This window comes from Acanthopagrus latus, chromosome 16 (assembly GCF_904848185.1).
Source record: "Acanthopagrus latus isolate v.2019 chromosome 16, fAcaLat1.1, whole genome shotgun sequence".
Lineage (NCBI taxonomy): Eukaryota > Metazoa > Chordata > Actinopteri > Spariformes > Sparidae > Acanthopagrus > Acanthopagrus latus.
Window position 1 is genome coordinate 5,326,014 of NC_051054.1, and position 23,927 is coordinate 5,349,940.

At 43.0% G+C, this 23,927-nt stretch overlaps 2 protein-coding genes and 1 long non-coding RNA gene across 3 annotated transcripts; 1 reads left to right on the forward strand and 2 right to left on the reverse strand.

Moving 5' to 3' along the window:
- Nucleotides 1–142: 142 nt before the first annotated feature.
- Nucleotides 143–2,547, forward strand: LOC119005188. The gene is made up of 3 exons (XR_005070407.1): nucleotides 143–269; nucleotides 935–1,099; nucleotides 2,410–2,547. It is a non-coding gene; the product is annotated as an uncharacterized LOC119005188 (long non-coding RNA).
- On the reverse strand, nucleotides 2,176–12,632 carry LOC119005186 (tandem C2 domains nuclear protein). The gene is made up of 12 exons (XM_037072743.1): nucleotides 12,478–12,632; nucleotides 11,247–11,321; nucleotides 10,968–11,159; nucleotides 10,444–10,605; nucleotides 10,090–10,169; nucleotides 7,949–8,018; nucleotides 7,303–7,403; nucleotides 6,365–6,478; nucleotides 5,862–6,053; nucleotides 3,598–3,712; nucleotides 3,305–3,504; nucleotides 2,176–3,219 (listed from the first exon to the last, which is right to left on the reverse strand). The coding sequence occupies exons 2-12, from the start codon at nucleotides 11,311–11,313 to the stop codon at nucleotides 3,109–3,111; spliced, it is 1,404 nt and encodes a 467-aa protein (XP_036928638.1). The 5' UTR covers nucleotides 11,314–11,321; nucleotides 12,478–12,632; the 3' UTR covers nucleotides 2,176–3,108.
- Nucleotides 12,633–13,927: 1,295 nt separating this feature from the next.
- On the reverse strand, nucleotides 13,928–23,899 carry fbln5 (fibulin 5). Its single transcript, XM_037125013.1, has 11 exons — nucleotides 23,514–23,899; nucleotides 23,286–23,340; nucleotides 23,034–23,082; nucleotides 22,602–22,892; nucleotides 18,202–18,324; nucleotides 17,484–17,600; nucleotides 17,239–17,355; nucleotides 16,608–16,730; nucleotides 16,023–16,149; nucleotides 15,747–15,942; nucleotides 13,928–14,737 (listed from the first exon to the last, which is right to left on the reverse strand). Exons 1-11 carry the CDS (start codon nucleotides 23,576–23,578, stop codon nucleotides 14,576–14,578), a joined length of 1,425 nt encoding a protein of 474 aa, XP_036980908.1. The 5' UTR covers nucleotides 23,579–23,899; the 3' UTR covers nucleotides 13,928–14,575.
- Nucleotides 23,900–23,927: the final 28 nt, after the last annotated feature.

A 23,927-nucleotide genomic window follows, 5' to 3' on the forward strand; every position in this document is an offset into this window, starting at 1 on the left:
TAAGCAGCGTGGGATCATGGGAGTTGTCGTCTTCCGCTAAGCAGCAATCATTGCCAATGAAAATCCATCTTCATGCTTCAGGCAGAGAGGTTTATGGACGAGTTAATGTTGTAAAGTTTGATTCACATTACATTTAGTCTCACTTCCTTCTTAACTCTGACTCAATAATGCAAGTTATAGAGACGGGTGACCGACTGAAACACACCGTTACTGTGAGCAAGATTACACGTTTCTCTGGATTTGAATGTTTCGGAATCATGTGGGATTATGTAAGTACCCAGTTTGACAATATTGCCATATTTAACAAAGGTTTTTAGACATTTTAATGCAGAAATATTAGATATTATATAATCAGTTAAGTGAGTATGGGCCATCTGTTAGGAAACAGTTGCACATTGCATGTCCAGCAGACACATATTGTGACATATATCTGTCCAATATTCCCTCTCTTTTACCTCTCTTTTAGTCACTACCAACTCCTGAGGGATTTTTCTGGCTCTTTTGCTGCTAAATGCTCAGATATGTTCACCACAGACAGTGTGTTTTAGAAATGAGAGTGACTGTCCAGTTCCACTCAAACCTGCTGTGTTTTCCATGATGATTTCCATGATACTGATGTAGTTATGGGCAACAGCTATACAATCTCTTGCACAGTTCTGACTGTCTTTGAATCTTTTATCTCAAAAAGAGCAAATTCTGCAGGTAATGATCATCATTTCTTAAGAATCCAGCTTGCAAATCCTCATCAAATATTCTGCAGAATTATTTTCTTGAAGACATTTCTTATTTTTATTTTTCCTTCAAGGACGTCTGAGTTTTTCCAACAGGTTGTCAGACATTTAATGTCATATTATCCTTTATTCTGGATGAAAACTAAAAGAAGAGTCTCCTCTCTGCTGCAGGACTCTTATAAACTCCCCACTGTGTCTCCCAGGTGAAGGAACCTGCACCTGCAAGCATGCAGTTATGAGACGACAGGAATGTGCAGCAGATCCAGCGAGGCAACCAGCCAAATAAGTGTCGAAAGGAAGGAGTCTGTTAAACACATAGAGGAACAACAACCCCCCCAAAAATCCTTCTGAGACTCAAACACCTTTTTGTGAGTAGGATCCACACTTGCTCCTCTGAGTGTTGAGTCAAGTTACTTGTGAAGGTGTGTCTGGAATGCTCTCTGTTTAACATTAACTATAAATCAAACATTAATTACGCAAAAAAGAGATGATGGTGTTTTGGCACGTCAGGATATGACGGGCTCTGACGCAGGTCAGCTCACGTGGAGCGGCCGGTTGTCCTGGTCACGCTCACTTAAAACGCAAACACTCGCCGGAGTCTGTTTTCTTGGTCCACAGACTTATTGTTCAGTGGGTGTGTGCTTGTGTGTCCACGTCCACAGCTGGTTACACAGAGCATGTCGCCAGTCAATCTCTCTTTATGAGAAGCTGGAGACAAGATTCTTCTCGAGGGTAATAAATCTTTATTTAGTCCCCAAATATGCCTGTCAGAAACACTGCTTTCTGCTGAAAATGATTATTTGAATAGCAAAGATGATTACAGTCCTCCAAACTTCAACACAATGCAGCACAACTTCTTTGCAGGAAATAGTTTTTAGTGGACGCGCTCCTCCACTTTTCAATATCCTGCAACTGAAAGGAAATTGTTTTGGTTTTCCAACAAGCAACAAATGGCCCTTTTTCCTATAGTCGTTCCTCTAGAGTCGAGGATGCGACTGAAATTGCCCGTATACAGTACAAGTTTAAATTGCCTCTATAATGAAAGGACGAAACTGAACAACAGGATGTTCCAGGAGTCAGGAGGAGAAACACAGTGGCAGATTATCCTGCTGTTTACCTTGAGATTTCCCAATCAGTGGCCTCTTCAATAAAAAGTGACATGGTGACACAGTGGTTTATGGTTGTTGACCCATTTTACAGGCGCTGCAGACGGCCTGCAACATGTGTAATGTACTTTCTGAAGACTTTTCCTTCTCGGGGCACAAAGACACTGAAACAACACCAGCTGTCACTCACATTCAACTAAAATCCTAGAATAACAGTGTAAACTTCTTACTTCAGATGAAACAAAGATGTCACCTACGGACCAACACTCGAACATTTTATTTACTTTATATTACTGCGCTCTTCACCTCTGTCTTTCAATGAACACAAAAAACGAGCATGACATTTTCCAAACGACTTTTATTCACTAGACTGTCAACATTATAATGTTAAATACATACAAAATTAAAGTGCTTCACTATCAAAAGCGTACAGCCATGGTTTGATGCCGCTGTAATGTACAGTAACATGATATCTACCCTATATAGTTAAGTTAAAAAAAAAACTTGGAACTCAGCTTTTAGGAAAATAAAGGATGAATCAATGATATGTACATTTGTCTTTTTGTCAACAGACACCAGGAAAAGACTCGAACGACAGTATGGAGGTGATTTACAGCAGTTCTGACCAAGACTAAGACTCCCGTGACGAGAAGACACCGCAGAAATGTAGCGACAACCACTGGCTGAAATTCACTTTATGTGGCATTGCAGGACAGGACAGACTGGGGCTAGCTGGTTAGCTTGCTAACTTCAATATTTCTTCAACAGTACACAGACGTCTTTGACATCTTTGATCTCAGCTCATTGTTGAGCTCACCAGTCCAATAATCTGACCTAACACAACCTCCCAGATGGGCCTCATTACAGAATGATAACATATGCTCAATATAGTGAGTTAGCGACTTTCTCTGCCTGTAAACTTTCTCTCCAACTGAAACAGAGCGATAAGGGACCGTGACTCACAAAATACAGCTTATATACAGCGAGCAAATACTCTGCTGTTGTTTTAAATAAAAAAACTTAATGTTGTCTACACAAAAACCACCACAAACCTTTTTTTTTCTAGCACCGACACTTTGTTCAAAACCCCCATATTTACAACCGAGCACCCAAACTGTCTCTGTGGGAATCTGGTCTTCACGTTCAGTGGTTTGCAGTCTGCTCCATCGGAGTCCAGTCAGCTAGTGTACAGGACCGTGGCTGGCCGACTGGACCTGCAGCATGAGAGCATCGTGTCCATAGTGTGCAGAGATGAAGTCAGGCGGGGAGGTTTAAACAGGGCTCAGCCGGTGCCATGCAGACACTACTTTCTCTGGATGAGCCATCATGTCCTTCCACTGATCCACTGCTTCTGGAAGAGGGCTGTCAAATCCCAGCTGAACCTGCCAGAACCAGTGAAAAGGCAATAAGACCTCAGCTTGATGCATTTAACCTCTGATTATCTCAGAACACGTCAGAACAACTCACCTGTCCCAGACACAGTTTCCTCCTCACCGAGCTCCGGCTGTAGAGTTTGACCGACAGAGAGAAGTCGTGGTCCAGCGCTGTCAGCAGGAAGTAAAAACTCTCCTTCCACTTACACTGACCCGCTGAGGCCTTCATCACCCGGGTCTTCTTCTTCATCGCCACCCGCCCCAACTGGAGCATCTCCACTTTGACAAAAAACGCTTCAGAGTGGAGGGAGAGGTGGGAACACCGCCACGGTTACTGACTGGGGTTACCGGAGTTTTCGAATTAGATTTAACACCAGCGACACCTACCTTGGGTGAGTGGTGAGGAGGATGCTGGGAGGTTTTGGGCGGCGAGGACCTGGAGCTGAATGCGTCCGTTGACCGGCTGAAAGCAGGTGGTGAGATGCAGCTCAGAGTGGCACACCTGAAAGAGAAGATTAAATCACGGTCAGTGTGTTTCCCCTTCGGCAGTCATCTCCTCATTGTCACCTCCTTTTTGAACTTTAAGAGACAATCGAGCACAAAAGACTCTTAATGTAAAGTGTCAGGACAGCTGTTCGGTATCAGCTGGAGCAACACGTTAAGAGTTTGTACAGGTTGACCTTTAATTATCGGCTGAAAAGGTGTTTCCCTTTAAAAAGAAAGGTGCATCAGCCTTCAGGTTTTGACGTCAAACTAGACTTAATATTTTGACCTTTGAATGCAGCACTTCACCAGTCCAGACATTTTTCTCATTTCGTGTTCCTCCGATCTTAAGTTTCCTGACATATATAACATTCGACATTAAAAACCAATAACTGGTAAATGGACTGCATTAATTTAACGCCCACTTTAAAGCGTTTTGCTACACAAGTCAGTATTCACACAGACGTTCATATACTGATGGCAGCGTCTAGACGCCACCTGCTTATCACACACCAATGATTGAATAAACTCAACTTTGTTTTTGTGATTTTTCAACACTGAGGAAAACAGAAACAAATCCACTTGTCTTTGCAACATCGGCGCCAACAATAATACCACTCTGGGGGGGAAAGTGGACCGCCGTCGCTTTAATCACAGCAGCTGTCGCCCAGTTCGATGATTCATCCTGGACTGCCAGCTGCCCCGCTTCTTCATAAAATGCTGCAGATATTCTTCTTGCAAGTTCAGCTGTCGTCACCGTTAAGTGCCTCTCCTGAGAGACAGTGATTTGGACAATTTGTTCCCTTTGTGTCCAACAGATGGATATATTCACTGTCTGTATCAATTTGTCCCTCTGAGAACCTACTGAATTTTCACTGTCTGGTCCCCTAAGTGCAGAAACAGTTCACATTTTACTCCCACTGGTCCGACATTTATCCATTCATCAACGAAAACCACTATGCTGTTGAAATAATTTGAGGTTTGACCTACTTTCCATGTGTTACATTTCCAGAATCCACACGCTGATTTTTCTGTTTCCAGTAACAGCCTGTTTCCCAATTTCCCTTGATAATGAATCCCCTTTCTCTTTTTCTCCGTGATTATGCAACAACATAAAGTCTGAGTCAACGTCAGTGTTATCCTGTTAGGGCCAAGAGAACGGTACATGCCAGTGGGCTACAATGCATTACGGAAGACAGTTTTATTAGGCACAGAGCGTGCTTTGTTCTTATTTGCTGTGCCCATACAAAGGGGTGATAAAAGACAGCAGCCAGAGGAGGAAACGTTGGAGAATAAGTGGTAAAGGTCTGGAATATTCCCACACCGAAAGTGTTTCCTCTCTGCCACAACAGCTGGAGAGCAGATATGGCAAAACCCACGACAACCCAATTGCAACAATCCAGAATATATTTGGGCAATTCTTGGAGCAGGCATTAATAACAGTGGAGAGCAAACAAAGCACTAATCCTCAGACTTTCACTTTTTATGTTATCAACCAAAGACCTCACCTTCAGCCTCAGATGTTCTTTGTGTCTTGTGGCTAATTAGCAAATGTTTGCATGGTAACAGGACACACTAAGATAATGAACTTTGTTGGTGGAGCACGAACACGTTAGCATTGTCAGCCAACATCACTGCCATGCCTCCCGAGTGCAGCCCCACAGAGCTACAGGTGTGGCAGAGGACTCTTGTTTCATCTTGTTAAACTCGCAAAAATGTTTATCAGTTGGCCAGAAATCTGTTACTTGTAAGACTACGCATTGTTTTAATTATATCTTGCTACTAGCTTGGCTGCAGATTCTCTGAAAGTCTTCTGACTAGATCATTTTCAGCAGAACTGGTGCAGCTGGACTTCAGCGGGACAGTACTTGCTTCTGATTGGTCAAAACAAAACAAAATACCTGACTTCCCACAAAGAAGAGAGCAAACATTAACAGGATGTTACACTGGATTAAAAAAGTTAAACAAATTGGCAATTCAATCTTATAATCAGCTTTAAGTTGTAGTCAAACAACTTGAGTTTGAGACTATAATTCTTTAATTCCTGGTTATCTTTGCTCTCAAACTGTGTTAGCATTTGAAAAAACAGCGACAGTGAAATGTTAACAGAAAACCAGACAACAGACTTAAGACCACAAACAGACTTTGGCGCCACAGTTCAGACTCACAGAGGATTTGGACGGAGGGTTGAGGTCAATCCAGTGCTCCGTCTCCTGACAGCTGATCTCTCTTAAGGAGAGGACGCACTCCGCCACCGTTCGCTTCCGTGGGTTGTGTGTTTGCAAGCGCAGCACCAAAGCACTGCAGCGCAACTGCTGGAGGTGCAGCGCGAACACAAAGGTCTCCATGAAGGGCACATCCTAAAGAACAGAGACAGGAACATCAGAGAAAAGGTTAACGTCAAGGCACTCTGAGCAGCTATGAAGCAGATCCACTAAGGTTTATGGTCCAATTCATCCTCACACAGTTAATTTATGACAATTGTGGCCAATTTGGGTTTACAGCCCTTGAACTTAAGTCAGATCGAGTCAGATTCTAGTTACATAACTTAAATTTCTACCTACAAACCTCCTGAGCCACAACTTTATAACTACAAATATTCAAAATCTCGACCTCAAGATGGATAATTTCAGTTTTTCATCAGGTTTGAGACAGTATGCTCTGACTTTACCTGACAGTACTCCTTGACCGAGCTCTTGAACTGTATCGGTTTAGGGATGGTGATGATGCCTTTAAATCCAATCTTTTGTTGTTCCACTCCATCCAGAAGGTTGAGGTCTGAACACTGATAACGAAAGAGGGGAAAGAACATTTCAGTCGAGGCGGGTCGAATCTATTTATAGGCAAAAGGTTTGGAACTATTTGCTTTACATGTTGAAAAGGACACAATTACAGCAAACACAACAGGCTGCTTTTATGTGTGTGGTACTCTTTTCTTTTTTGCTTTAATAAAAACTTTACTTACGCAGGATGTGCTTAATTTATGTTCAGTTGCTGACATAATGTCATGCAACAGAGGCTTCAGTGGAACCCCGTTAGAGAGGTGAATCATGTCCTGTCTGATGAGCCCATGGGACGTTTCATTGGAAATAATGGTGTGAAAGTCGCAGTTTTCAAGGTCCCGTGGTGATCCATCGGAAAGGCCTTGACTCCACCTATCTACGCCCTAATTGCTCATCCAAATGTTCCAGTGGATGGTTAAAGTGCTGCACTAATGTGACGCTGGGACAAAAGTGAAACCTAACCGAAACCAAAAACCTAATCTTTAATTCTATTCCCCATTTTCCAGAGGAATCAGTGCATATCTCTTCATTGAAGTCCTGAAACTGTAAACAAAGAAATCATGTACAGAACACACACATTACGAGTGTTCGGCCTTTTTGAGTGGATTCACACTTCCTCAAATGCACGGATCACTGAGCATAAGGATCAGTGGAAACCAACCTTTTCCTCCCGAGCGTCTGAGCCAAAGTTAATAGTGTAGTGAGAGGAACTAACAGAGGCTTGTGTTGTGGACACACAGAGGGTCCATTGAGAGATGCTGCAGAAGAGCACAATGGAGCTTTTTGTGTCCTCATGCTCGCCTCTGCTCACCACATGTAACCTTACCTGGACCAGAGTGATCCACACCTGCTCCACAGCCTCCTGGTAGCTCACTCGGACACACACCTTCCCCAGCTCGCGCTCATCCCCAGATAGGGTGATGGAGTCTGTAACATTCGGGAAATCAGACGACAGCGGCGCAACAGGAACCAATTATTGAATGTTTTTGAGTGAAGTGTCTTCAGAACTGCCGAAGCAGGACAGCTACACATGTGATTCTCCTTATCAATCCACAAAAAGAAGATTCTCTCTTGCATAGTGTGCGGAAAGTGAAACAAAAGTAAAAGCAATGTGTCATGGCGGGACAGAAAAACAAAGTTATCGTCATATAAATTATCTGTCTTATTCAAATTCAAAGCTGCTTCTCTTGTGAACTAATACAATCTTTATGTAAGGAGCCTTATCTCCGAGGCTCAGCGGCGGACTAGAGTGAAAACATTTGGAGGTGATTACTGAGACTGCCCTTTCATGATTACACACAATGTAGGTGGAGATCTTAATCAGGCTTACGTAATGACTACTTGTGTTGTGAGCGGGTTGTTTTTCTTTTATTCGCCAAAAAGAGGACAGTGGCAGGAAAAAGGTTCATCCAAACAGAAAAGCTTGAGAGGGAAAGTGTTTGTAGATGGAGACAAATCTGTGTTTAAGTTACCCAGGCTGCTTTCAATGGAGCCAATCGCGGAGGACGTGCTGCTGAGGACGCTGGAGACGGAGTTGAAGCGCTGCAGGTGGATGCAAACACACATGGAGGTAATCAGCATGACGGCTTCACTGTTAATTTCATTAAACTTTAACAGGTTTACTTGATTTACTGACACACGCTGCTTAAGCGCCTGTCTCTTTAAGGCCCCTCCCTCCTGAATAGGTCTGCTCTGATTGGTCAGCTCACACATGCCTGACCCAACAACAGAGCAGCTGTGCAAGATCAGTTATTTCATGCCAAACTGGCCACGAGGTGTAAATTAATATTGTTAATGTGACGTGGCGACATAGCGTGACGTCACAAAGTCACAGAATAAAAAGCGGGACTGCTGACGAGGCGTTTAAGGAGCAGAGTTTTCTGCAGGAGAGAGGAGCTTCTGTTAGTGTGGACTTCAAAGATCTTTTACAAGCACACTATATATATATTCTGTAAGTTTTATTACCAGGCGGCTTTGCCCTTCATGATTTTAATTATTTATTACTGTTTGCTCATAACGTTGCCAAGCTAATCGACTGGTACGTGTGGGCCTGCTGCACGTTGCTGTAGATAACAAGAGCATCAACAGAAAACTGAGCATAAATGTATCCTTGTTGGTTCACCGCGGGCCGAACAGTGAGTGCGTTGCATACAGGTTGCTGTTGCGTTTATCTCTGTGCCAGTCTCTCGAGAGATAATGTGCTGTGTGTTGAGGTTTTGGGCGAGGTGTTAGATCAATTGTTTGTAACACAGCCTCAACTAATCATGTTAACTAATAAAGAGCTCACGACAGGCACACTGCACCACATCCTTTATAGAATAAAGAAACACGCCCCAACTTACGCATTGTATTCCTTATTATATCACTGATTAAAAAACACTTCATCCCAGACAAATTAACGGCTGAATCATTGGTAGCAAACAGAGAAACAGTCATGGACAACCACTAAACAGGAGGAGTAAGCGACGAAGCTGGAACTAATCTTAAGTGACTCAATCGTCACGTTGAAATTAATTTACAGTTCAGAGCCACTTCAAAAGGAGTGGCAAGCTTATCTTACGTAATGAGCAGAGGATCTCTGAGGGAGTTCCGACATTTTTGGTATCATAAACACACAAACACGTTCCAAATGTGACATGAGGTAGTTGTGTGACTGCACACATCAACAAAATACACAACTGAATGGTTAAAAGACAAGAACACGGATCTCATTTAGGCTCTCAACCTTAAATGAGATGGTTACAGAACAAAAACTGAATTTGAATTTGATTTGTTCAACCTTGCAAGCTAATCTTCAAAGGGACTCTTTTACATTTTGGAAACAAAGAGCATTTGCTTAGTAAGATCAAGGAAACAAAATATATCTATTAGCGCCTCCAAGGCTCATTAATTGACACCCTATTTCTTATCTGCTTAATACACATACATATACATTGTTGCTTAATACAACAAAAACGTAAAACACTGTGTTTTTACAAGTCGTCATGCTTTAGGATATTGGTGGAGGCTCCAGGAAGTTATTGTGCACCAGCCAGGAAATGGCACGATATGTAATTCCCCTGTAAAATTCCCATTTCATGCTAACACTTTGTTTTTGATCAGATAAGAGATGAGCAGTAGATTTTTCAGACTTGGTTACCTTTGAACAAGTTGCCCCAGTATACAAAACAAGGAAACAGTCTTTGTCTGCCTCTCAGTAGTACTAATTTTGTCCTTTGTCCTGCATCGTAAAAATTGGAGCTACTTTATGTTTTATCATGTAGGCATTCCCTATTTTTCCCATTATTTATGTCACATTTGGGCCTTCATACATTTATGATATCTTATTTATCTGAAGTGGCAAAGTTACTCTAAATTTCAGAGCATTTAACCACCTCATAGTGCAGATTAGCTCCACCCGTCCGGCAGCTCACCTGCTTCCTAACAAACTCTCCAGGATGAAATGACCCCGACACTTTGCCCCCTTAAATCAAAATACCAGCCAGTGAGGCTTATTTGCAATGTTCCACTACGCTGCTGAGAACAGTGGAAAGTAAAAAACTATATTTAGTCTGGGTTGATACAGGGTGAGAAAATGCTGTGTGAGTGTAGATTAGATAGGGAACACGCTCACCTGCATGTGACTCTGAGAGCTGGTCAGATCAAACATGGAGCTGCTGAGTCGCTGCTCGCCGCCCGGCGACAGAGTCAAACCTGGAGGGAAAACATCGGCCCACATGAGGCAGCTTTAGTTAGATTTATGATTATTAATCTAACAATGGATATCCAAGCACAGATCTCCTCTGACAACATCATTAACTCTTTTTGAAATGAAAATAAAGTTTAAATAGTAAGAAAAAACAACATTGTTAGATATAAATCAGACAAATTACTGATTTCTGATTGTCAGACACTCACAAATAATTTTCTGATTTCAAAATAAAATGAGAGACGCATGGATGAACATGTATCCTGCTCCAGCTGCTACCTGAGGTGGAGTTTCTGTTCTTCAGTGTGTCGCGGCGGGTCGATCCAGGGGAGATGAACTCAGTCATCCGGCCCTGGTGCAGTCTGAACTCGGGGCTGTAGGCGAACTGACTGCTGCCCAGCAGCTCTGCCTTCCTCTCTGCGTACGTGGACCGCGCTGAACCTGCAGACAAAGAAACAGGGCTGCAGGTCAACATGCTTTCATTTGACCAAATCACCCTTTTCAGTCAGTAAACTGAGAGACCCAAGCTATTCACTCAGAAACAGGATATCCTGGTACTTGTCTCCTGTGTAATCAAATGTCACGCCATACCAAGGTAATCTCTGAGCTGATTTTAATTAAACTTAAACGGCCATTTGCTCTGTGAGATCTGAGTGAGTGCTGAGCTTGTTTTGGTGGAGTAATGTGTGTCAGTCCTCTTAACCTTTGGCTTCACCTAACCCTGTATTGAGGCAAGCTTGCATGTGTTACACTCGTTAACTGTGTGTGCTCTTTGCTGACGTAGTTCTTCAGTAGGTACATACTCTGCAGTCCAGACTGTAAATTGGGGAAGCGGGATCCACTGGGTTGGATAAAAGATGCCTTGAAGGTCGGCAGGACAAACGGCACCTCTCTACCATCTGGGGGCAGCTTGGACAGGAGGTAATCTTCTGTGACACCCCTCCTGTCGTCATCTAGCGCCCGTCCTGATGTAGGGGGCATCTTCAGTGTGATAACTTGAGAGCAAAGGAAATAAACACAATCAGAAACAACACACTCCGTCAAAGCTGTGTGATATGCAGCTGTGCAGAGCTCCACTTCACCTTGGGTATCCTGGTCTCTCCCCTTCTTGTTCATGAAGTTCTTGCAGCAGTCTTTGAGGCACTCCATGGCCTCAACTGGAAATATTGAAATGTTGGAAGAGTCAGTGGAAGTTACAGTTTAAATAGAACAGCGATAACACCAGAGCCAGAACAAGCCTTCCTGGGGACCTAATCAGGAGCTGATAACACCCCCAAATCACCAAAGTTTGGCATAGTTCCCCCCAAGAAAGTGGTTTTACACAATGTTTAGTATTAAAGGCTTGTCTGCAATTTGATGGAACCAGGAAATTTGGAAAGATGCCCCCCTCCCCTATGAAACTAAATCTTCACCAAAGTTTACCAAAATTCCCCAAATTTGGTATAGCGATTCAAAAAGTTGTTGCTGTGCACCCAAGTCCCAGATAATCAGCATTTTTAAATTTGGTACTATCACATAAATTGTTACAGGTTTAATGCTCCCAAAATGTGTTGTTATAATCCTATAACTTGGCAACAAAGTCCAAAGAATTTGATGATATAATCCCCAAATTTTCCCATTTATACTAAATTTGGGAGCGCAGCACCAACATTTGTTATTCAAAGTTAAATAAAATCCCCCAAAGTTGGTATAGAGCCCACAAAATGTGTCTTTGTCAATCATTTCATATCCTAAAAATGTGTTGTTGTGCCCAAAATCTGGCTAAATCTGGTTTACCTGAACAATATTATATATCATTGAATCCTCAAAATCATTGTTGCCTCAATAAATCCCTAAATTGTGATTTGATGTAACACTGAAATTCTTCAAAACTCTAAAAAATTTGATTTAATGACTTTGAATTTTGGTTACAGTCCAGTCCTGAAAATCACAATGTGGTACAGTGTCCCTGTCTTATTACCAGTAACCCTCAAATCCTTTATTTAATTGATAAGGTTGGAGGATATTTGGGGGTTTGAGAGCCAAATATACTAAAACTTTGTCATGTTTTATGTCAAAAATGAACAAAGGAGCACGTTTTCAGTATTTCCAGGACCACTTATAAGACTGACAAACATTCAGCTGCAGATAAAAAGTGAAAACATTTGAAATAAATCATGAACGCAGAACCAACTATAGTGAAGAAACACTGCTTTGTGCTGCGGCTGTATGAAGGCATCTGCATTGTTGTAACCTGATACATGGATATACAATGCAGCAATTAATCATCTAATACTTTGGATTATTAGACCAGAAGGTAAAATGTAAACTTACCCGTGCAATGTTTTCACTGGAAGAGGATAAAGTTTGTACATCCAGCAGGTGCAGTTCACTCTCACGGGGCCGACTGGAGAGAAATGCCAGTGAGCTCAGGTTTATGGTTAACTTCAGTCACAGGTCTCTCTCTTTCTCTTTCTCTCTCTCTCTCTCTCTCTACTCACCCTCCTCCCTCCCTCTCGCCCTTCCAGACTCTAATTCCCGGACTGACAGTGTGTTTGCACTTCCTTCCCCGAACTGCCATGAGAAAACCCTTTTCTGTTTGGGTTTCTCAGTTTCTCCCATCCAGCATCACTGCGTTCTCCCCGTCATTTAATATTTATCTGGGTGGAAACTTGGCCACCATCCAGGTCCAGCATGCCTTTTGTTTACTGACCTCACTGTAATACAGTTTTGATAGTTTTACAGTCGTATGGTGAAGAGATTTATAGTTGTTTTGTTTGTTTATTGTCATGCTCCCTTGTTGTTTTTCCAGGATACCCCCCCTGGCATTTGGTCTGCACTGTGAAAACACATTGGTGTAAATTTGTTAATTAAAGGAATCCCAGATTTTGTTACATTGCTCCCCCCGTTGCCAAAATGTTTTAAGGTGCTCCAAAACGTGCTCATATAGTTACAAAATGTATTATGGTGACCCAAAGTCCCCCATTGGTGCAACTAGCATAGTGCTCCATGTGCTGATATAATCCCTAAATTTGTTACAGCGCCCCCAGGCCCCCCTAATTTGGTTGTGTCCCCTAAGTGTTTGTTATGGCCCCCCTAAATATTACATCAAAATCCACAAAGTTGCTCTAATTTCAGAGTTTCAGAAAAGTTGAATGGGGAGGAGTGTTGTTGGGTGTTGTTAGGTATTTGTGCCAATGTTCGTTAAATGTTATAGTCGTAATTTGTCTGAGTTTGTTTATTCATGTCCAAATCCCCCAAAACTGGTGTGCAGTATCACCCCGAAAATGTGTTCTCCAAATTGATATAACCGGCCAAAATGTGTTATTATGCCCCAAAATATAACATTATATTCCAAAAATGTGCTATAGTTCAGAAGTTTGGGGAGCAGTTGTGTAGTCAAGACATTTGTTGTTATTGTGTGTGCCTAATTGTGCCCCAAATAACCTAAATATGGTGTAATGTCCCAAAAAATGTGTTATTTATTGATTTTAAACCCCGAGATGTGTTATAATCACTCCATATATTACATATACTCCTACAGTTTGATATTATTTGAGGGGGATGAGGAGCCTGTTCATGCCAGGAAAAGCTGTGTGGTGGAGACATGTATTGTTTTTAATCACATGTTCAAATCCCAGTTTAACATTTAAATTAAAATGTGGTGCTACGAATGTGCTGATGTGATCCCAGACAAACACCCAGTGATTTAATTACTCATTAGGATCCCAAAATTAGCTTCAGTCTCAGGAGTTGAGAAGCGTGCTCGTGCCAGGCACAGTGGTGTGGTGAAGACATTTATTGGTCTAAAAGAAACTGTGATCAATAATTCAGTTAATGACTGGTTGTTACATCATTTCAAATATTGCCGCTGCAAATGCATGATTACACTTCTGCTCAGATGACCGACTCTCCTTCCAGCGCATAAAAAAAAACAAAAACAAACAAAAACCACGACAATGATCTGATAGCATCATTACGATGTGATGACAGCTCTTGAATTCAGGCGTATAAAAGTCACTTTCACAGCTTATCTGAAGGGATGAAAATTCACAGACAACTGGGGCAAACTGTATTGTGTATAGACGGGTACTCAGTGGGGGTAATTCCCATTTCAGGTCATTTTCTAAATAGAGGATGTCAGAAATTGTACACCATAAACATCCCTCTGTGTGCGAAAGTCCATATCGCAGCCATAAAAGCTCAGTGTCCATTAAACCAGGGCGGGGATTCCAGCACAGGGATGCTTTCCCATCAGCTGGTCTTTGCTGAGTCTTTATCGGACGTGTCTTTATTGAGGATGACATAATGATGATTTTTAAAAATAAAAAAATGAACACACACACACAAAAAAAAGGTGAGCTGTCTCAAACAAACAATCACATCAGCCGCAGACGAGTGCAGCTTGATGCTTTTGGTTCATTTGGGACGCTCAGAACGGGTACTCCGAGACAAATATCGTCAGACGTATGATGGAGCTGCCTCTGAAGTTGATGACGTTGTTGACAGTGACCATCTCCAAGTCCAGCACCACCTCTCTGGGTCCCTTGATGGGCCGTGAGAGGACGAGTGTGGCGCTCACGTTACTGGTTTGCTGCGAGACGAAGGAGAGACGGGAGAGGAATGTGAGTCGAATGTACAGGAAAACACTGGAATCTGACAGCTGCACATGATGGAGGAAATCCAAGACTCCAGGAGCTGCTGTCATATCGTTTACAACTAGCAAACACATGCACAAAGTCAAGGAGAGTTAATGTGTTCTCCACAGCGTGTGAGGTCAGAGCAGGGTTTGTTTAAACAAGGACAACAGAAGGTAACTGAGCGAGATATCTTAAAATCTCAAGTGGTTGATTAAATCACACATCAGTGAATGGTTATAATTTGAATTCCTCCTAAAAAGTCTCTTTAAAGTTTGTATTTAAGACATTTGAAAAGCAAAAATCTTCCCTCTCCAAAACACATTACACACACTTGTTGCACCATCTACTGGCTGCACACTGAACTGAACAGTCAGATGATTTATGTTTCACATCCATATGATATATATATCCTTTTAACAGTGGAAGGAGAAAAATTGTCACTAATAACATTTAAAATGGTTCTCTTCTGTTAAAAGGTCTCAGTGATTTATTTTCCTGTAACATGTCAGAATGCCTGTCTTGGAAAAGGCTTGTTTGCATGTAAACAAATGATATTAGAGCTGAAAGATTTAAATTTCCACATTTATATTCAGAATCTGTTCCAGATCACAGCTAAATAAAAAAAGGGATTCGGCTCAAAACTTGACTTAGGAACAAATAATTGCTATTTCATGAAATACGACTAGTTTCTTTAAATGTCTTCAGGTGGCTCTGTTTTCTCTGAGTGTTTATCCCTCCAGCTCTTGCTCACTGCTCAGTTCTTGCTGTGTTTATCACAGTTGCTTGCTGGTGTCAGTAAAATAACTCACTTCCTGTGTGAATATTACCTCATATATATTACGAGAGCGTCTTATCTTTTCCCCCTGAGTCATGACTGTCTGCTCTCAGCGTCAGGTATGGCCACTACATCATGTTTCCTCTCGCCTTCGTATCTAACCGCTCAGTCATCCTTTAAGTACTCACTCTCATGTAAAACTCTCGTCCTTCGTTGCCCGACTTTATCTGGAAGATGTAGAAGGCGCCGGGGTAGCGCGTGGTGGCCTGCATCTGGAAGATGTCTGCAGGCACACTGCGCCCCGACGACAAGTCCATGTGTCGGTACAGAATAGTGAAGGGTTTGTCCCTGCAGGCAGGGTTCTCAGCTGAACACATACACTGACTGCAGAGGAGGAGACACAGGGTGGGTTATATACAACAGATGAGTGATTAAAGGAACTTAAGCAACACGGAGATACTTACTTGTCACTAACTTCGATGTAAGGAGAGTGACACTGTAAAGGATCCAGGCACGTGTGGCCTCCCTGGAAATTGAAACATACTTGTGCTGTTGTACAGGTGTTGTTACCAGTGTCACATTCATTGATATCTTCAAAATCAAACACACAAAAATCAAAGTCAGTTAAATCGTCATCATCATCAAACATCATCATCAGAGAGACAACATTTAGAAAGCATCAACAATACGATATGACTGTGCCTAAAAACAGTACAAAAAACAAAGAGAGCATGAAATAAAACTACATAAAGTGACATTGCAGTGTAATTCAATTTCCCTAAATATCTTCAGTATAAACTTGCAGTTCCAAATTTTAACCAAATAAAAACATAAAATAAGACAATCTTTGGGTGACAGATGAAACATATTTGTTGCACAATAGATCACAGCTTCACAGGATTTAATTCTACTCAAAACTTTCCTGAAATTTACAATATGCAACAATTCACAGCAGTTTTTTGAGAATTATTCTCTGCATCTGAACTGTGATGACTTTATTCATTTATTCAGTGTTTTTGTTCAGATCAGTCACTGCCGCAGCACTTTACCTTCACAACTCCTGCCGTCCTCGAATACATAATATCCAAGCGGACAGAGGCAGGAGAAAGAACCGGGTGTGTTCACACATCTGTGCTGACACAGAAACTCAGAGAAGCTGCACTCGTCCAAGTCTACAGGGAACAAAAAAAAAAAAGGCAGGATTAATACTGATCAGAAAAAAAAGACTGAAAGCACGCGACTGCCCAACAGCAACGACTGAGAACTGTCTGTTCAGATTCCCTCAAAGTCTCGAACCACTTCAGAGAAACGCAGGTTTAAAGATGCTTTAGGTGTGAATCTATTTGAAGATACTGTGACACTGACTATATATCTAAAAGTGTTTCTAGACATAAATTGCACATTTTTCCTTCTTTAAAGGGGAAGTAAGTAAGTGAAATTACATATTCTAATGTCTCCCTGTTTGAATACTAAATTAAATACTGATTGGACACAATTAAAAATACAAAAACCACCAATACTTAGATGCTCTGACAAGACAAAACCCCTGACTCCAATCAAAATCAGGCTTTTAAGGAGCGTTCTAGCAATGAATCAATTATCTTTGAGCAATGCTATTGGTTGGTTTATCTCCATAGTGCTTGTTTATTGTAATGACACAACACAACCAGCTTGTCTCACCGATGCAGGACGTGCCGTCGGCCGCCAGCTCGAATCCCTCGTCACAGTTGCACATGAAGGAGCCGTAGGTGTTGAAGCAGGCGTGAGTGCACGGTTCATCTGCACACTCATCCACATCTGGAGGAGCAACAGGGGAGTGAGTTCATCTGCCTGACACCACACAAATAATTTACCTGTGTGTGTGTGTGTGTGTGTGTGTGTGTGTGTGTGTGTGTGTGTGTGTGTGTGTGTGTGTGTGTGTGTACCTTGACACGTCCTGCTGTCTGTGTTGAGGATAAAGCCTGGGTTACAGGAGCAGGAATACGATCCAGGGACGTTGGCGCACAGCTGTTGGCAGTAACCATAGCGACATTCATCAATATCTGGCGTAAAAAAGAAAAAAAAAAAAGAGACAAACTGGTTATGAAACATCTTTTGGCAACAACTTTGCTGAGCTGCTTTTGCCGCAGACAGCCTGAGGAGGGCGCTGTTCTGCAGGAGCAGAGCTGACAGAGCTGCATTGTCTTTTCTACATTATCTAACAGCTCTTATGTGTAATGTGGTCTTCATTTAGGTAAATACAAGATCTGAAATCCCTGCTTGGCCTCATGCGTTAACAGCACTTACACCAAAGTGCGACGGATCACTTTGGTGGTTTTAGGCCATTAACTGTAAACTGTGTGCAATCTACTGTAATTTGTGAACCCGGTGGCTTTCAACAAATGTTGCCTTAAACGCACCACATTAGAAAAAGGTTTTCAACAGCTGTTTTGTGTTGTTTACTAGATGAGTGTACAGCAAATGTTCACTATTACATATTAGCTTTCCCAAGCAAGTTTTACATCAAAAGTTGATTTCTCAAAACCCTCCAGTGAACCGACTGGTTGACCCAAATCTGCCTGATTGATGATCACATCCAATGTGAAGTTATCTGTTAGTTTGACAGCAGTATGCTTACAATAAAATGTACAAGCGTTGACTCACCCTGGCACTGTCCACCGATGAGCCAGTATCCTTCAGTGCAGGAACAGGTGTAGCCACCTGCTGTGTTGATGCAGACCTGGGTGGGGTTACAGTGATGGGAGTTTGTCTCACATTCATCAATGTCTGAAACAAAGAGAAGAGCAGAGAAGAGAGTCGACGTTTTAATTTATTTTCTTCTTTAAATTAAAAATACGAACAAAGAAACGTGTCCCACCAACTGGAGAGCAACAAGACAGACGGACGGATAGATCGACTCATGTAAAAGATAGAAACTCTACATCAGTTTTTCAGGTTTACATTAACTGCTCAACATTCCCACTGGACTCGAATTTCCCCTGCTGGCATGAGCGTTGCACCAGCAGACTTCTGGTCAAAAGTTTGTTTCTCCTCCGCTCAGGTTTTCACCACCCTGCGTTTAAATCTCTTAACACAACAGTTAACATTTCAATGCAGCATCAGCTTACCATTGTTTTCGCAAAAGATTAAAGATTTCTCAGATTACAATCTGAATTCCTTCGACGCCCTTGGAGCAGCTCTCACACTACATCATAATAGACACATTTCCTTATGAGGATATGACAAATCAAAAATTCCAACCTCTGTTTATGGTTCTCAGACCATGAAGTCACCAATCTCTAGAAACCTGGTGGGGGAAGTGGGTGGGAGCCCGGCTTTATGTTTTGACAGGCAGCTATGATAAGCGATAACGTCTGTCGGGGAGACCGTCGCCCTTTGTGCCAACTTGGACCAGTGGTCCTTTCAGGGGGGTGGAGGAGGCCCGGAGAGCTCGGCCGCCCGCCAACAGCTACACGGCCCCCCGGCACCTGCTTGCAGTTACCAGTCAAAAATGAATGGTCTTCATCTGCAGCCCATGTGTAAACCTCAGTGCAGATCTCCAACACACACAGGCCGCAGGAGCATTTCAGTTCAGCTCCTTATATAGACTGTTTCATGAGCTGCTGCTGACAAACCTGAGCGGCTTCAGGGAAGACGTGACGGATGGGGTTTGTACGAAATGCATGAATATCGCTAAAACGTTCCGAAAACTGAGAGGTGCAAGATTTGGACTCCAGATTTGTTGCACAAACAGGTTCAGAATAATCCTGCAGTGGCTCAAAGGTGCAAGTCAGCTCGTTACCTCTGCTGTCACTGGTGTCCGTTAGTTTGTTGGTTAGTTGGTTTGTCAGCAGGATTACACCAAAACTCCTGAGCACATTTTTAAGAAACTTGGGTGGAGGATTGATCTCAGCCCAGAAAAGACCCCACTGACTTTTGGTGCCGATACAGTGATGGGATTTTCAGTTTCTAAAACATTCTGATCAGCTTCTTAAAGAAAAATACGTGGATCTAGATGACAAAAATCAGGCGTATTTAAGTGGCTAATAATGATAATAGGATAATTCGTCACAACATGTGAGGGAACACCTCATCCTGCAGTTCATCACAAACATTCAAATTCAAATCAACAAATTCTGAGAAACTCTGAGATGTAGTGGAATAGATGTGTAAAGCTGCATGAAACGGTAACATCACATTCCACCGCTGGACGAGGAAATCACAACCATTCTTGTTTCTCGCTTTTCTTGTTTTGGACGAGCTATCGTGCATTTTGAGTTTATCTGTTGGTTACAGAAGCCCAGAAGGCTGGAAATGTTTCTTCAGCCACAGAGGAGCATGTAATCCTTTAACTTGAGTAAAAACATGAAAATCCCCCAAAACTTGAATTACGAGCGGAAATGAGCGGAACAGTCCCACATGCAATGTAAAACACAAGACGAGAGCTGAACTCTGGAGGCATCTTTTAGCTTACGTGACGGAGTCCCACATGTGACAGTGCTTGAGCAAACTGTCTCCTGCTTAAAGGGCCAGTTCACCCAAACTAAAAGCATATTCCAACTGAGAATTTAATGTTCCTGCAAACCACAGATACGTTAAATCTTTGTCATATTAAGATTTAAACGTAAGCGTCACCTAAGTAAGACAAACAAGAGACCACTGTTCCAGACAGTGTAAAGCTTTTGCAAGACATCATGACAGTTTCCAGCTGTGTTTGTGGTGACAGAACCAGGTATTTTTGTCCATAAAGAAATGCACGTTTTCAAAATATCTGCAGATTGCAGAAATATACATTGCCAACCTTCATTGTACTGACTGCAGTGCACCTACCAACACCTCTTTATCCTGTTTAATCCATACAATAACCAAGTGAAGACGGTGAGAACAGCACAGCCATGACCTCAACACTATCCAGCACCTCTAACGCCCGCTGCAAAGCCAGGCCTTGTCACTCACCATCAGTGGCGGGTGGGGAGCTAATCCCCACAGACAGGATGTGGCTTAGGAGCAGATTTATGCGCATGGTTTTGGAAAGTTTGCAGAAACACTTGACCAGTACGCAGCGAAAGGGCTCGACTGTCATCCATGAAAAAGAAACTCTGCTTATTCCAGTGATGCCAACCTCGATGCGCCTTGTTATCAACCACACAACCGACCAGTGACTGGCTTCGAGGACGGGTAACATACCTCGTAAACATATCCCAGATCTGTTGCTCTCCCACACCGGTGCCATTAGTGACACTGATGGAGCGCGGTGCCTTTAACTTAAAGACAAAGCCATGTTTGTTGTAGGTTCAGACAGGATGTCACAGTCTGTGTAGTTTCTGCCCTGTAGCGGCATCAGTCAGCCACCCATTACATCACCACACACACACACGCACACACACACACCAGCCTGTAGGGGTGTGAGGTCTCATTAGGATTGGCCCCCACAGAGGCATGCCTGTTCTCCAGGCCGGGCTCGGGCACAGATTTGGCAACAGATGACCTCATTTCTGGCACTCTGATGGTATAGTTTACCCAAACAAGGTTGCGAGCCGATTCCCCTGACAGGCCTTCACTCCTACGAAGAGAAACAGTCAGTATTTGTGCATGAGCTAAACTCCCGGGCTCCCTTTAGAGGGAGAAAACTGCACTATACGTGTACATTTTCCACTCATTACAGGGTCACGACTGATTTAGCTAAAATGACAGAAAAACGCCTCAAATGGACTCCAAGGAGGCCATTTTCATCAGCTCGTCCAGGCTGGACACACTGTAATAATTATGTTAAGATGTATTTAAGACAGCTGGGGAGGAACATCAAACATTCAGTGTTTATCAGACAGCTGGGATCTCTTGAGGTTGTGAAATTCAACAGAATCAGTTTAGAAAGCAGAAAATGTGCTCTGCTCCGGCTGGGCGACGGCAGACGCGTCGCGGCACCGGGGCATCAAACAACATCTGTCCCTGTGATCTGATGCATTCAGGCATTTCCCTGGAGTTCAACCATCACCTCTAATGACTTACACTGAATCTCGGTCGCCTTTCCCCTCGTGTCACCTCGTGAATTCAGTTTCTCTCTCACATCTGATAAACAGCAGGAGGAGGCCGATGTCGGGAAAGGTTTTCTCAAAACATTCAGCAGAGTCTCGGAACTGCAAACAGCTGCAGAGGCGGACAGACGCCATCCACCCTCGCATCTCTTGTAGCTAATTATGCAGTAATGACTCTCAAGACTTGATGTAAACTCTCACTGCGCTAAAGCCAAGAAAAAACACACAAAATGAAGATCCCACGAGTCTGGAAAAGTGTTGGAAAAGTGATTCCAGGACACTGAACTTTGACCTTCATCTAGATTCTGCCAGAGGCTCGCATGATGAATGAAGTGCTGCAAGATAGAGACCGCTGTTCAAGACGGTGTTCCAACATTTGTAGGAAAAGAAAGAAACCGCTGGATATTTTTAATGAGACATCAGGATATTCGTGCTGACAGAACCTGATCTTTTAAATCCAAAACATGATCTCTTCCTGATCCTAACCAAGTGCTTCTTGTACCTAAACCTAACCAGGTTAAAGCTCTGCATAAAATTTAACCTAAAGACAAGTAAAGTTCTGACAAAGTAGTTTGCAGACAGAAACTCACACACTCATACATCTGTAGTGACAACTCAATAATTTATAATAACAGCATCAGTCACAGGAGAATTTTTCTTCAGAACAAGCAGTTTTGATATTTCTCTGGTACATTTTGCTGCTTGTACTGATCGATTAGCTGTCACAAGTTAAATAATAGGCACACTTCTCTGATCGCAGCTGCTTAAATGTGAATATTCTCTGGTTTCTTTACTCCTCTGTGACAGTAAACTAAAGATCTTTGGGTTTGGGACAAACCCAATCTTGTGACATTTTTCATAATTTTCTAACATCTAATAAACTAAAAAAGTATATTGATTAATCGGGAAAAACATCAAAAGCTTAATAAACAGTGTAAATAATGAAAACATTGTTGTATTGGTAGTTTTACTGAAGGATCTGATTACTTCCTTCAGCAGTGAAACCAGAGGGCATCTCCTCAGACTCACCGTTACAGGTGCCGTCCTCTGCAGGAGTATATCCCAGGATGCACTGCGCAGTGGTCCTCACTCTGGGGTAGCTGGGCTCCACGGATCTTCCACCTCCAGGAAGAGATGGGAGGAATGTTTCTGAAAATCCAATGGACGAGTCTGGGTACACCGGCTCCTGCTCGGCTGGGATCTCGGGTCTGTACGGCTGGTTGTACAGGGTCCTCGGGATGCACAGGTAGCCTCCGTTCTGGTTCACACAGCGCATGTCTCCCCGACACGCATCTGGCAGGGTCCGACACTCGTCCACATCTGGAATACAGAGCCGTGCATTTAGAAGGCATCCAGAAACATCTGTGGGGGGCTGTGGTGCGTTTACTCTCCGTGGTTCATTTGGGAACCACTAGGATCCTAAACTGTGACCTTTCAGAATAAGAGAGTGGAGCCACTTACCTATACACTGTCTCGTCCTGCGGTCGTATGCGAAACCCTCTGTGCAGGTCTGAGGAGAGATCAAGAGGCTCAGTGTGGTCAGACCTGAACTCACTTTCATTGGGATTCATATCTGACAGAGTGGTGAAGATCTCTGAGCCTTCTAATACTAAATACACAAGCCTCTCCATCTTTACAGTTTTCTTAACAGCACTTGAAGACTGTGAACTTGGTCCAAATGAATGAAATCCCCAAGTGAAAGGAAGGTGTTACCTGTCCGTGTCCAGGCTGGATACACAGCAGGATGAATACCAGAGCTGCCAGCATCCTGCGAAAAATGAATTTCAAGTTGAAAAGAGAAAGAAAACAGGAACTCGCTGCAGGCATCCCGTTACATATCCATTCAAACATGCAGCTACTGCAAAAAAAAAAAAAAAAAAAAAAACAGCGCAGCGAGGTCCGTTACGCAAAGGTCGAGAAAGAGAAAATGAGATTACTGACCTTGCACAAGAGCAAAACCTGAAGCCACGTACTTCCAAAAACATGGTTTCTCTCAAAGGAAACATTTAGACGACCCGTGAATCCCCTCTCCGCTACCCAGCAGGGCTCTCGCCACCCCCCAACTATGCGCCTTTACGCGAAAGCCGACACCAGGTTTTCATTAAGCGCTGTCTGGTCGAGCTGAAGCTGCGGCACATTGACCAAGTGTTGCAGGAATGCCTTTTTCAAAATGGACTGTTCCGTTTTCTGCCCCACTCTGTCGCCTCTACAGATTATTTAGCAATGCAAATTGACGGGACGGGCCCCCTCCGAGCGCTTTCACAACAGCTGGATTCAATCACGGAGAGCCAGCCCCCTTCAGTCAGAGCGCGCAGAGAGGCAGCGGCCCCACAGCGGCGCACTCACTCCGACGGG